We start from the raw sequence: 14,567 nt of genomic DNA on the forward strand, positions 1-14,567 counted from the left end.
GCAGGAGTTCAATTTTTAAGATGCTCCAAACTCCTCCTAAGTGTTAGAAAGCTCATATTTTAAGTGTGTAAGATGATGTGGTTATGATTCAGTGGAAGAACTGAGTGTCTTCACTTAGATCCTCTATTATTCTTTGGCAGAAAAGTAGGCAAGCACGTATATGTGCATGTGTGTACATGAGCATCTATGCATGTATTAGCTGAGTGAGGGTAAGAAAGATGATCACCATACCTCAAATTGGTACATTGTGAAGGTAGCAAGCTGGATAATTAGAGATTTAAACCATTCAAGTAATTCACCCCCTGTCTCTAGTCAGGAGTTGAATAGTGACTCATGTCATCTAAGTTTCAGGAAATGAATTCACATAAATGTTTGGAGGATGATTAGAAAGTTTGGATGAGCTGGGTTGCGCTATAAATGAGTTTGGATGGTCCTGAATTAAGCTGACTAGAAGTGTTGGGTTGTAACTCACCAGAAGAATTAATTACAGGGTTTTGTTGGTATAAAGTTCTGGGATAATAAGGGCCATAGCTGGATAAACCCTGTGCAGTTATACAGGCCTTTCACCTGGCCAGCGCTGCATTGCTCCTACAGAGTTTGGTCTGAGTTAATTATTTCCATGTCCAAACAGTGAGCTTTTAATCACTTCTCTTGGGAAATTGCTTCCCAGTTTTTAAAGCCCATCAACAAACCCCAACAGTACTCACATTTTACACTTCACACGTGCAGAAGGACAACTACATTATGCATAACTGAATGCATCAGTTGAATAATGTTACTGCAGCTGAATAGAAAGACATCCTGGTTCAGCTCCTAAGCCTCCGTCCTACAAAAGCAAAGAGGCTGCCTCTTGCCACATGCAACACAGTGTTCTCCTCATGAGGCTTCTAAGATGGTTCATCACTGACATAAAAATTTGTTTAGAGTGGTTTCAAAGTCCAGTTGGGTATAATACTAATCCAACTCTCCCAGTCAGTCTGGCCCCATCTACTTTCAGACTGCTTTGGTGAGCACAGGCTGCCCAGACTAACAGGAGTTATGAATGGCTTGCGTTACCATAATTCTGGAGTCTGCAGGATCTTGTGGGCAAAACTAGTCCAGAGGCTGCTGACTGTTCCATTGAATTGTTCTGTCTTCTACACAGGCAGCCCCAAATTGTCTTAATCCTTCTGGCTGAAGTCTCTACCTGAATGCTAAATGCAATTTTCTACCTACTACCTCTAGCTTCCTCTCAGGATTCCAGCTTGTCAGTTACCTTTTACAAATGAATGTTCATGGATTACCCAAGATACCTGGAGATGACAATACTAGCAGGGCTAGGTGATTTAGGGGTGCTTTAAGAATTAAAAGCTCCAAGCGACAAGCATGGATCACAGACTTTCAATTCATATACATAAGCCCTCCAAGCAAGAAAAAGAATGATGCACTTGAGACACTGCATTCTAACTACATGGAAGTCAAACACTGGAGAAGTTTTCCATTGCTCCTTTTTTACCTCTTTTTTGCCTCTCTCAATAATGGGCTTCCATCAACCTTTCTTGCTGGCTCCTGTATATTTCTGTTATTTGCAGTAACTACCATGGCCAGACCAATGAAAGCTACATGGATACCCTGATCCGGCGACTACAGCTGTATTCCCGGAACCTGGAGCACCTGGTGGAGGAAAGGACAGAACTGTACAAAGCAGAGCGAGACAGAGCAGACAGACTTAATTTCATGTTACTTCCAAGGTAACTGGCCAGGAGGACATTCATGGGCATTTTATTTACATATATAATCTGATTCTCGGAGAGTGGGGGTTGGGTTTAGTATTAATCTTCTATTTCCTTCCCCTCTAATCTGATCCTGCTAGGGAGGAAAGAAGAAGCAGCTGTCCCTGAGGTCTCCACCCTACGGTGGAATTTCATGCCGGGATGGTACTGGAACCCATTATCTTCCTCAACCTCTGTTCACACAAAGGATCCCCCTTTCCAGCACAAACCTCTTTTTCATTGCCTTCCTGGGAACACATAGATCTATAGTGGTGCCACATGACAGAGCTCTATTCTGCTCCAGCACCTTGCTACGTAGAAGGAGTGTCTCCGACTGGAGAGCAGGAGTGAAGTCCAACTTCAGGCTGGGGTTTAGCAATGTAACAGAGGGGCTGAGGTAGGCTGGACTATACTGGGCCAGACTGGGCTAGATAGATATTTCAGAGTATGATATAGGACAAGTATTATTGATATTATAATATACTTGTAATACCAGTAATTTTGGTATTGCATACATCTGGAATAGTAAAACTATCCTGATATGTCATTACAAGTTTCAAGGGTATTTAAGTAGTCATTTTATGACTCATCTTAAAAAAAAAAAAAAAGTCTGTTCCATCCAGTTTGGGGGAAATTTGAAATGATCTGGCTGTGCAGACAGTGAGACATGGAATACATGTTTCCTTCCACTCCATCTTGTTCCTACCACTCTATTACTGTCTCACTGTATATGTAGCACAGCATTGTGCAATACCTATAATTTTCTGGGTCTTTTTTATTTTCTTGTAATTTCTCCACTAGGAACAGATATATTCCTGAATTTAGAAATGCAAGAAAATGAAGGTCCCTCTGAATAGATATGGACTATCATGGTATTGAATTTTTATTCCATAAAATTATCAGACTACGATATCTGAAATCAGGATGAGGTGATGTAATTATCAGGATGAAATTACTTCTGCATAGGGAAACAGAAAAATATGTCTGTTCTTACTTATTCTGTGGGTAGAATGTAGGTCTTCATGTCAGAAATTTCAGAATTTCAGTTTTAAATTTGACTCAATATCCCTATTTCTGACATTAGCCAAGAAGCTCAGTTGCCTGTGCCTCATGGATATTAACATACTTGGATTTTGTAAGGCTGTAGCACATTAATTACCATTAGTAAGTGCTCTGAGGTCTCTGTCTGAAAGGCATTATGGGCATCTAAAATGTGACGACTGCGGCAGTTTTCAGCAAACTATTTGATGTTTCCTACACAGAAAGCAATGATGTGGTTGGGTTGCATGAAAAAATACCTTTAATATTAAACACTGCTGATCCGTCTTCCTGCCTTCTTTATTTCCACAGGCCAGTAGTAAAGTCTTTGAAGGAGACTGGCCTGGTAGAGCCAGAGCTATTTGAAGAAGTCACTATCTACTTCAGTGACGTTGTTGGCTTCACCACTCTCTGCAAATACAGCACTCCTATGGAGGTGGTAGATATGCTGAATGATATCTACAAGAACTTTGACCACATTCTTGACCATCATGATGTTTACAAGGTGATTAGCTCCACACTTTTGCTTAGTTAACAACCAGGGGACATACAAATCACATGTGGATAATGTGGAGGATTTGGGAATCTGCCTTCTAGGCAAAGACAAAAGAGAGGAAAACAGGTCAAGATTACCTCATTTCAATATGATTTCAGTGTGCCTACTTACATCAAATTTTCTATACCAGGTGGTCACAGATTCATTAACTGGAATGCTGGCTACAGTTATAAACACTCAAATACCAAAAAGGTGTCAGCTACCTTAAACTAATCAATCCTGCTGTCCAGGGAAGAAATGTTTAATCGTGAACAAGGGAATCAGATAAAACCTTTCTGCTTTTAACTAAATATGTAATTTGCTATGTCTGCAGGTAGTGAGTTCTACTTTTGTTTCCACAGGTGGAGACCATTGGTGATGCTTACATGGTGGTGAGTGGTTTACCAAAGAGGAATGGCAACCGGCATGCAGTAGACATCTCCATGATGGCTCTGGATATCCTCAGCTTCATGGGATCTTTTGAACTGAGACATCTGCCGGATCTGCCTGTTTGGATTCGCATTGGAATTCACTCTGGTATGCAGTAATGCTAGATCGACATTGACAATGTTGTTACCTTGTTTTTGAACAGAATAGACATCCATAGAAGATCTGGTAGTACATCATATGCAGCTGCTCTTCTCATGAAGAACCAGGTTGAAAACAATGTAGCTGGAGGAAGAGCAACAGAAGTGAATAAACCACTGGTTTTCTTCCTTGTATTGAAATTGCCCATTCCCATTCATTCACAGCTTAAGTCAGTAGCTAGGTAGAGCAACTGCCATTGTTCCTGGTATTATAAAGTCAGTTGTATCAAATAAGCCTTTGCAGATTGCTCCTCCTTGATCAAAGTGGAGATCAGCCATGGCTAGCTGTACTTGTTTAGCCAAAAAATGCAGGCCTGTGTTTTATGCTTTTGGTGTCAAAAGTTCTGTCAAGCCTATGTGGGAATTAATGTTTTAATTTATCCATAAAAGTACTTTTTATCAAAGAAGAACTGCAGATAGCTCAACAACCCCAAGTACTTTGGGAAATTTTATCTTTTTATTTCTGCCTGTTTCAACAACCACCTGAACACCAGCTGCCAGGGGAGGAACATATCAGTGAAAGTGACTGAGGCACTGGGAAACTGCTTGAGGTACCACAATGCAGCTCTCCATAATGAAGTTTATTCTCTTTTTCTCTTGCTTCCGAAACCGACAATTAGTAACTGTACTTTTTTCTGCACAGAAATTGTGTTTAAACACAATTAACACTGTGCAGCTGTGTCCTTTTTATGCTCTTATTGGACTATGCAAGACTAACAGAGCTAGGCTTGGTTTGGAGTGGAAGGGGAGACCACTAGATACTTTGGGAAGTGAGGTACGGAGTATTGCCACGGGTGAGGAATGCAGAGCTCCAGCAGGCATTGCCTGCTCTGCAACAGTGAGATACCATCCAAAGGAATAGTCTCTTGATCTGCCTTTTTTCATTCTCTACATCCCATTTGTAGGTCCATGTGCAGCTGGTGTGGTTGGAATAAAAATGCCTCGTTACTGTTTGTTTGGAGATACAGTGAACACAGCTTCTCGGATGGAATCCTCGGGCTTGCGTAAGGATGTAGTTTTAGCTGTCAGTGTAACAGAACCAAAGGCCATTGGTTAATTTGTGACCAAAGTGTCTGTTTTCAGCTGAGAACAATTTATTATCAGCTTGCAGAAGTTTTAAAGATGAAGAACCCCTATTTGTTTTGATTACCAATTATTTCACTGTCTTGCTGGGCAATGAAGGGTTGTTCCTTGTTCATGCTTCAGTGCTGGTAACAGGGAGTATATAGGCTGGATCACTGGCTGAGTTCCTCTGGAAGATATGATACTTATGTGTCTGGAATTTAATTTTACTCTATGAATTGTAGATTTTAGTTCAACCTAGAATTTTACTACAGCTTTGTTGTCTAAATATGCTGACTGTGGATTTTAAGTTGAAGCAATGCTTTCTTCAACATCACCATTAGGGAACAATGCCAAGAGCCAGTTTGTCTTCCTTCTGCCCCGTGTCTTCACATGACTATTCTCTATATAGGTTGCTCCCAACTATTCTTTTCCCTTTTGGCATCTAAATACTATGGCCACCTGTATTTCAGATCAATGGCTGTACCAGCTATTCCTCCCTAGATACAATTATGTACTGGAGTCAGATTTTTCATACAGCAGTGTAATTGATTCTCATTTAATTTGACTCTTAGAATTTATGTTAATAATAATTGAAGAAGCTTCTCCTTAGCACCAGTTTTCACATGTACTTAATATGATTATGTGGTACATTTCCAGATTGATCTTTCATTATTTGTTTGGGGTTTTTTTTTAGCTTTAAGAATTCATGTAAGTGGTTCCACTATTAACATCCTGAAAAGAACAGACTGCCGATTCCAATATGAAGTGAGAGGAGAAACACCCTTGAAGGTAACCTCTACCATGCACATGCATGAACACAAAATAGAGGGATAGTATAAAAGTATTATATAGCTGAGAGTACCCCACAACTTATTTAACAGCTGGGGATCAAGGGTTACGGATCAATTGCTATCACAGTCTCTAGTGGCTGAAGACACTTCTATAAAAACAGTGTAGGCAATAAAAAGCTCTCTGTAAGTCATAAATTAAAGCAACATAAAGATGTGGAGAATAAATGAAACACACCATTTGTAACAGAAAATTGCAGAGTCAATTAATCTGATGGAAGGGAAGCTGAATCTATTGTTAATTGGCTCACGCTCTGATATCTGACTGTCGATCTACCAATCCATTTGTTTCAGTCTATTACACTTGGCAGATGTCTGTACTTGGGAGCTGATGGCAGGCAGCACAGTGTGCAGTATCTCTCCCAGTACTCTTCTTCTCACATCTGATTTTTAATCCTTTGCTGTAGCATCAGTTACTGAAAACAAAGGCAAACATGGCAATGTGTAATACAGTTTTATTTAAGTAAATTAACTACAGGAGATTGCATTCTAATCCTGAAATCTCTTCTTTGTCATACATATTTAGGGCAGAGGAACAGAGATTACCTACTGGTTGACGGGTACTGAGGACAAGAAACACAATCTCCCAACACCTCCTCCTGGGTAAGATGGTTTTTATATGTGAACAGGGAAGAGAAATTCCTAGTCTTTGTGCTTTATCCACCACTGTTCTGCCCTGGCACTTGTGGTTTTTTTATACCACTCAGCTTGCCTCCAGCAGTTAAAGGCTTAACAGTGTATGTGCATATAAACATGTGCAAATACTCATGACATGGGACTATGCAAGTGCTGAAGGTTATTTGTATATATAAATGCTTAATGGGTTCATTTCCTTGGAAAGGAAGTAAGACAGGACAAGTTTCTGATATGACAAGAGATGGACAGAAAAATGAAAAATGTGAATACTCCCAAAACTTTAGTCCTAATGTCACCTCTGTGTGACAGTGCAGTGAGAGGATAACTGCAACTGAATATGCAGCTCTCTGTTATGCCTGTGAGGTCTTGTAGGGAAATTTGTAGGAGGAATGAAACTTGCAGGATTTCGAGCAGTATTCTGCTAGAAGAGATGGACAAAGTTACTATAGTGTTGCACAGGCATAAAGTCTTTAAAAACTGAACAGAAGCTTACTTTCTAACACATAAGAGTTATCAGGAAAAAAAAATATGAGATTGGTCCTGGAACTGAGCTATCATTTTGCATTATCAATTTGCATTTGCATTTGCAATACTGTATTGAATAAAATACAGTAATAGTGGAAGTATTGTTTCTGAGAAACCATGCAAAATTGAAGTCAGGATAACTGGTTGTGTTTATTTCATGTGTATTTAACATATGAGTACTGCATTATTTCCTGTAAACTCACTAAATGTGGAAGTTCCTCACTTTCTCCTCTAAGTTACTAAATGGGAATTTGCTTCCTTCTGCTTTGAAATGACAGTGTTTCAGTACAACTTGAAGCAATTATAATGCAAATTGTAATTTGCCAGATATATTGGGATCCCTTACGGTGAAAGGCGTAAGTAAATGTTATAGACTACTTCTATTGCAAAAGTTTTGAATCTTACACAACATGTTAATTGCACAAATAAAAAATTCTGCCCATTTATTCCCATCTACTTAAGAGAAAAGAGGAAGCTAAGAAAAAGGGAAAGGTTTTCTCAGGACATTTGCAAAACAGAAACAGTCAAACTTTTAATCTACTACAGAATCTCATGGACTTTGATTTTTTTAAATGGAAGATACCAGTGTTTGTCTCTGGACTGAGCAGGAAATACTGTCAAGCCTACTTCTGCAGTACATCTCTTTTGTAAACTCAGAACTTTTATTTTTTATTTTTTTTTTTTTAATTAATGTAATCTGTTGAGTCTACCAGAATTATCAATTTGGCAATTCTTCTGGAATTCAACTATTGAAAGTACCTCTTTGAGCTGGATCATTGTGGTCACTGATGTTTTTGTTTTCAATTCCTCATATAGGCTGTAACTCATAAAATTGCCCCTTAAAATTGTCATATGTGAGGTATTCCAGCAAAAGCCAGACACAATGCAGAAATTTATGAAAAAGTGGCAGCTCTGTTACTGAAGGCATCTGAAGCTGAATAGTGGAAGTGCTGGTGCCGGTTATGGTGTTGAGCGCTAGAACATATTTTGATTGGGAGTGAATCTAGTTCATGTCTTCCTTTTCATGCAAATCATCATGATATTCTTTTTAAGGTTGAAAATGACATGGCTACAGACTTCCTGTGCAGAGACACTAATCCATACTATCTGAAAAAATCACATGGAAATCCTGAATCTATTCCCAAATCCAGAACATAAGTTTGGTTCTACCCACACTTTTTATCAGCAGCATGTGAATGTCATTAAGATAAACACGGGATAGAAATGTTTAAAAATCACTGGGGATCACTAAAACTGTGTGAATCACTGCATTTTTTTTTCATCCTATTGCTTTCAGGGAGAACCAGCAGCAGTTACGACGTGACTTAGAAAATATGATAACGAATGCTGTTCAGAAAAGGGAGAGTGAAGGATCCAAGACACAGGAACTTTCACAGGTAGCTAGCTACCAAGCAAGTTCCCTGGAATACCTGCAACTGGTCAGCACAGAGAATTCTGCCACATATCTTTAAAACTGGATGTCTAGTATGACTCAAAAAGCTGCAGCAACTCTCTGGACTACTTCATGTGAAGGCTGGAGGCTTATGCTCTCAGCTAGAGGAGAAAGAAAATGCCTTTTCAAGCATCTTTTCTACGATCTGACTTGCTACCAGTAAATCAAACCTCTCTTCATTGTAACATTGAAATTGTTGGATGACTTCAGTAGGGCACATGCAGCCTGATTTGAGGTAAATGAAAATATCTGCACTTGAGTCTGGAAAATATTTTTTTGTTGTTTTGGTTAGTTTTTTAAATGTGATAGCCTGTTCAATAATCCACTTCTGAAAATATTCACAGCAAAACCTTAATTTGTCATGATTTTTAAATGTTGTATTTAATTTGTATTTTTTATTTGAAGAAAGATTTGCTGTAATATATTTGAAAATAACATTAAACAGACGTAAATCCTGGACATGTTGCCATTTTGCTGCTTCTGTTGTTTTCCTCTGTGTCTCACATGTTTTGTTTAAACGTTGACTTTGTTCAAAGACAACACTTCTGTTATTTATCTTGGGAGATTACTGCAGAAGTTATATGGTTTCTAAAGCTTATCTGAATCTCCTGGGCATGCAAAATGAAACTGGAAGTCCTGCAAAATCAGACACTTTCATACTTTTCTCTGCTTCTGCTTCTGCCCCCAAACCAGAAGTGCAACAGAAATGAAGGAAACAAATTTATCTGAATTTCTTAAACCTCAGAAACTTTCAATTCAGCTTTTGGATGAAGTTTCACAACCAGGCAGAACTCAGATTTTGCTTTGATGACTCATTAACTGACACCATGGCATTTATATTAATAAACAGCTTTAAAAAGCAACCAAAGCACAGGGGATGCACATAAAAGAAAATCATCACTCACATGAAAAAATAGCAACTAGCGAGTGAAACTTTTGCAAAGGTATGTTGTGCATTGGTGGTTTTCAAAGCAGAGCTACTTCTTTCACCATTGTCAAACACAGGTCAGTATTCAAAGCATAAAACTTGGTGCAAAATAATTCTTCTATGGTTTTGAACAGTGTCTTTGTTCAAGTAAACAAATTTTCAAAAAGAGCAAACCAGCTGCCTGTGTTTTTCTTTTGTCAAACTGGCTTTTTAAGAACATGCACACAAAACCCAGAATAACCTAGGTGTAAATAGACATATCTGAAGTGCAACAATTCCTGGAAAAATGAAATCAGGAGGTGCTGTAGGGCTTACACTCTTGCCTAATGAATGCAAATTCTTACACCCAGGAACATAATATAGACAGAAATAGCAGACAACATGTAACCAACAGCCACAGCTTTCAGATCGTATGTAACCAATCTTAAACTTGGACTGGCATTAATGACCATACCATTACTTCTTTGGTCTGCATCCTAAGGGAAGTGTTGATTGGGATGAGGATAGAAAAAAATGCCTGGTATTCTAAAACTGATATGTATTAAGAAGACCACCAGTACTGTAAAAAAGTATAAAGTCTGCTATTTCCTGCCCTGTGGTGTCAATAAACAAGCTTTGTCTCTATGCATTCTTGGGTGCAACTGCTGTGCTTCTTGGCACCACTGGACTATTCTAGTTGCTGTATCTGATATGCTCAGCAAGCATAACTGTAATGCAGTGAAAAGTGTTGGACTCCTCAGGCCTGAAGAAGCTCCCTACTACTTAGGCAGAGCTGCTCTTTGAAGTGATGCAAGTCTACTTTTAAAGAGGAGTGTTATGGGTTCCATCCTTTCCACCTCTGAGAAACATTATTTTAGAGCAAATGTCTGTGGACACTGAGACAATTAATTTAAACAGAGTTTAGCTTTCAGTAGCCCTTCTCTTTTCTGCATTCTTTAGGTCATAAATTTAATATAATTCTTTGAAGATAGATAGTTACCTCAGCAATGAGTTGATGGACCCACCTTCTGGTAGGTTTGTTTTCTACATGGTTCTGTCCCTGCCCATGTCATGCATACATCACAGTAAAATAAAATTTGACTACTTTTTTAAAATTTGCTCCTGGTTTCTGGTTTGAATCTTAGGTTTAATGTTTTACCACTGCATCTTGTTACCAAATGTTAGATTGAAGAGCCCTCTACCATCAGGAATCTGTCACTGAAGGTCCAGACACCTCTCCTGTTTTTTTTAGGTAGTGAACTTTTATATTAAAAACGTAGCGTGAGATACAATTTTGTTCTCTGAGTGGAAAGGATTTTGGTTGCACCATCACCATTCATTTGAACCTAACTCGCACCAAAAAAATTTCTGTCAATCCCTGGGCTTGGCGTATGTGGGAGTGAATCTTTCCAAATACACATCAAGAACTTTGTAGCTTTGGTCATACTCAGACTCCCTCGTTGTCTCCATCTCAATTTTTTCATCTATCTGCACTCCTTTCCTGTTTCAGCACTGTGTATTTGTGCTTTTTATCCTAGTTTGCACGTGCCTCAAATTCCTGGTCATGCCCATCACTTGAACACAGACAATCTTGTTTTAAATATTTTATTTTTTTTTATTCCTGTGGTAACCCTATTATAGAGAATTATATGGAAAATATAGTTTGGTATTTTACTTAGTCAACACAGTGAAATTTTTGGAAAAAATTTTGGAAAATATTCCTCCAAAGCAAACACAGTGCTCACTTGTAATTAGACATTTAAGAGTTGTTTTTCACTGGGGAGGAAAAAAAAAAAAAAAAGTAACAGTGTTTCATCCTTCTCTCTTAGTGAAAAGTAGCCCAGAACAAAACAGTGATGGGTATGGAAGGATCCCTGCAGCTGGCAGTAGTGTTACAATGCTCTTACCCTGGGCTTGAGGCCAAGTCTTGCTATTTGGCCTGAACTGGTTGGCATGTGATCTTGTCATATGAGGCTATTTTACAGGCACCAGTATCAAATTCAAACTATCTTAAACAATCATAAAGTCCTAATAATGGCAGTTTTAAGACACTGGTAGAATATCCAACACCCAGTGAGAAAAGGCAGCATCTCAAAATGATCTGAATCATGGGGGCAGGGGAAGACCCCTCCAGGAAGTTGTCCCTATCTATAAACCCCAGGCAAAGGACCATCGCTCAGCTTTTCCGCTGGACAAGTGCAGCAGTTGTTTTTCTCAACAGGGCCAAAAGCTGCTCTTCATCTTAAGTAAAATGCACAGTTTGGTAAGACACTACACAATTCCTGTTGCTTTACAGGGGCCCTTCCTGATAAACCTTCGCCCCTTTTCGGCCGATCACCCTTGGCAAGCCCAGCGGCCCAACAGCTGCCAGCATGGGCCTCCCTCCTGCCTCCTGCCGTATGGGCCAGCCAGCGTGGTGGCGAGGCCCGACCTCGGCCTGGAGTGAACCCCACATCCTGGCCAGGCCTTGGGGGCTCCAAACAAGCGCCAGGGTCAAAACAGTGCCAGGGTCCCGGTCTTGGCACCCAGCAAGACTCCACACCTTCCCCAGCGTCTTCTGCATCACACCGGGCTGTGAGGCGGCTGGGCGCTGAGGGCAGCGGGCAGGCCGGGCCGGCGGCCCCGGGCCCGACAGCCGCCCCGGGGCCTCTGCCGCGACACTTTGGGCGGGAAGCGCGGTGTGAAAAGCGTCCGCCGTTGCCGGCACCCCATGGGGCACAGCCCGGACCCAGAGCGCCGAGGGCGGCCGGCACGGGGGGAAGCCCTCGTCGCGGCAGCGCCAGCCCCAGCCTGGGGCGGGCACCGGGAGGAGGCGGGGGCAGCGACGAGACCTGCCCTGAGTGAGGGAACTTCTTAAAGTCCCGCCGCCTCCCGGTGCCTAGAGGAGGTGCGGGGGAGCAGCAGCATGGCCTGGCTCGCCGGCGGCGTGTGCTGCTGCTGGGGTCTCATCCTCCTGTGGGCGGCGGCGGGGGGCCGAGCAGGTGAGGGGGGGGTGGCCTCGCCCCCTCGCTAGGACGGGCGGGAAGGGAGGGCGACGGGGGGTACCCCCAGCCCCGGGGGTGCCAGGCGACCGGGAGGGGCTGTCCGGTTCGGGGCTCTGCCGCGGCTCCGAGGAGGCAGTGCGGCTCGTCCGGGCCCGCCCGGGGCGCGGCGCCTCGCCTGGGGTAAGCTGCTCCTCGCTGCGCCTGCTCCCCGGCTGGCTCCGGGGCAGGACGCCCCCCGTGCCGCCTTGGAAACGGGTGTGAGGCGGCGAGGGGCCTCGTCCCCCGGCAGTGTCGGGGCCGTCGCGTCCGTTAAGGCGCCCCCCCTCTTCCCGGAGGGGCCCGACTGCTTCGTGGGCTTGCCCCGGGAGCACCTCACGGCTCGGCGGCTCGGCCCTAGTGCCTCGCGGGTGTTCAGTGCTGGCTCTTCGTTCCTGCACTCTTCCAAATATCTTTCCTGATCCCAGAATGGGTGAGAGGAACCAAACTATAAATTAAACAGATGGGAAGCTGCCTTGAGTGCTCGGTGGTGCTGGGTTTTAATGCAATATGCATGCACGGGAATCATTTAGGATGGGCATTTCGTTTTGGGGCTGTGGCCTACGGCATGCTGCAACTTGCATCTTTAACAGAGTTTTAGTGCTAGCTTGTGGGTGAAGGTCATCGTCTGGCTTCCAGAACTCATACCTGTGCATGATCTGATATTTTCTGAGTAGCTTAACTTGTATTGCCCTTAGAGTAAGTACTTTACCAATATCTGGTTAGCTTTTAAAAATTGATCTTGCTTTCTATGTTACAAACACCACTTCATGCTAATTCTCTGCTCATGCTTGTATTTCATTTGCATAATACACTTTTTCAGTCAAAGTTGTAGGGCTCCAGTTAGGGTAATGCAATAAATGAAACTTTTGTAAAGCTTTTGAGTTTTCTCCTGATGACTGCTAAGGTTTTCTGTCTCCTGATTTTGGAGCTTTATTCTAGTTGCAGCTTCAGACTCAGATTTAGATGGAAACAGAATTTGGCAAATGCTGAAATTGCACATTTTGGTGAGCTTCACAGTTTTCCATTGAATCTTGGCTTCCTGCTTAAAAACTTAGTTTGTATTTTGTTTGAGAATCATTGCAGCTGTGGACACACACTATGCTATCTAGCTATGTGCTAGAAAAGACATGCCAGTGAGGTGTGAACATAGCAGCATTATTTTTTTTTTTTTCATTTCAAATTGTGGAACAGGTTTACCATCAAGTGGAAGGGTGGGGAAAGGAGTCACTAAAGGAGGGAATTTAAGAGATGCTGAGCAGGTGTGAAAGTGAAGCTGCCTCTGAAAGATCAGTAGAGGGTAGTGACAGCAGCCGTTTGGAGCAGAATGCCCATTAGAGAATTCTGGATACCATTTATACTGATGGCAATAGTAGGGTTGTTGAGGAGCCCATCTCATCAGGAGAATATCTCACTCTTATGCTGCTTTTGATGAATTCTGAAGATCTTAAAGGCTGGATTCAGTGCTTATCTTCTAGGGAATTCCTAGTTAACTTATTAATTGCCACAAAACATGGAGAATTTCCGGTAACAGTTTCTTTAATGTGTCCAACATCTTACAGCATATGATTTTGTGGACAGTCCTATATCTTGCAGACCTTCATTTCAGACTAATTGAATTGTCAAAAACTTTAGTACTACATTAGCAGGACTGAAGGAAGGGTCAACTGTGAATCATGCAGAGGGAGTGAAAGGAAGTTGAGGGTATAAAGTAGTTTTGGCTAATACCTAATTGATTCCTCGCATCATAATTGAAGTACTGGTAGAACTTTGTTGAACTGCATGAGATTCCTGTCAGCCCATTTGTCCGGCCTGTTGAGGTCCCTCTGAATGGCAGCACAGCCCTCTGGAGTCCTAATAGACTGATTATTTGGCAGCATTCTCAGCTACACACTGAAAAGTCTAACTTTGATGATAAAAAGATGATTTGTAGATTCATGGACATGTTGCATTTGATTAATATATAAGAAGTTACCAGTACAGCTGCTGGAATAAGAGATGCTAGGGGCCCTGCTTCACCCTTCAAAAATAAATATAAAAATGCCAGCATTTGTCACGGGGAAGGTTCCTGTTGTTGCAGGGCACATATGGGATTGTTTGGAAATGTGCAGTTGCTTCTTGTATATCTGTGTTCAATGTTATACTTCAGTTCTGAATGGCTTTCTTGGCAAAGGTAGTGCTGCTAGTTTAGATCAACACATT

General features: G+C 41.7%; 2 protein-coding genes across 2 annotated transcripts in view; both read left to right on the top strand.

Annotated features, from left to right (window-relative positions):
- Positions 1-8,457, top strand: part of GUCY2C (guanylate cyclase 2C) — a 48,922-nt gene extending 40,465 nt beyond the window's left edge. Inside the window, exons 21-27 of the mRNA XM_074901401.1 lie at positions 1,572-1,730; positions 3,102-3,294; positions 3,687-3,861; positions 4,817-4,915; positions 5,671-5,765; positions 6,351-6,427; positions 8,283-8,457. Coding sequence (XP_074757502.1) covers positions 1,572-1,730; positions 3,102-3,294; positions 3,687-3,861; positions 4,817-4,915; positions 5,671-5,765; positions 6,351-6,427; positions 8,283-8,457 — 973 coding nt within the window. The remainder of the gene's footprint in view (positions 1-1,571; positions 1,731-3,101; positions 3,295-3,686; positions 3,862-4,816; positions 4,916-5,670; positions 5,766-6,350; positions 6,428-8,282) is intronic.
- Positions 8,458-12,221: 3,764 nt separating this feature from the next.
- Positions 12,222-14,567, top strand: part of PLBD1 (phospholipase B domain containing 1) — a 37,166-nt gene continuing 34,820 nt past the window's right edge. Inside the window, exon 1 of the mRNA XM_074901402.1 lies at positions 12,222-12,326. Coding sequence (XP_074757503.1) covers positions 12,251-12,326 — 76 coding nt within the window. The 5' untranslated portion in view covers positions 12,222-12,250. The remainder of the gene's footprint in view (positions 12,327-14,567) is intronic.

The sequence above is a fragment of the Athene noctua genome, chromosome 3 (genome assembly GCF_965140245.1).
Source record: "Athene noctua chromosome 3, bAthNoc1.hap1.1, whole genome shotgun sequence".
NCBI classification, from domain to species: domain Eukaryota; kingdom Metazoa; phylum Chordata; class Aves; order Strigiformes; family Strigidae; genus Athene; species Athene noctua.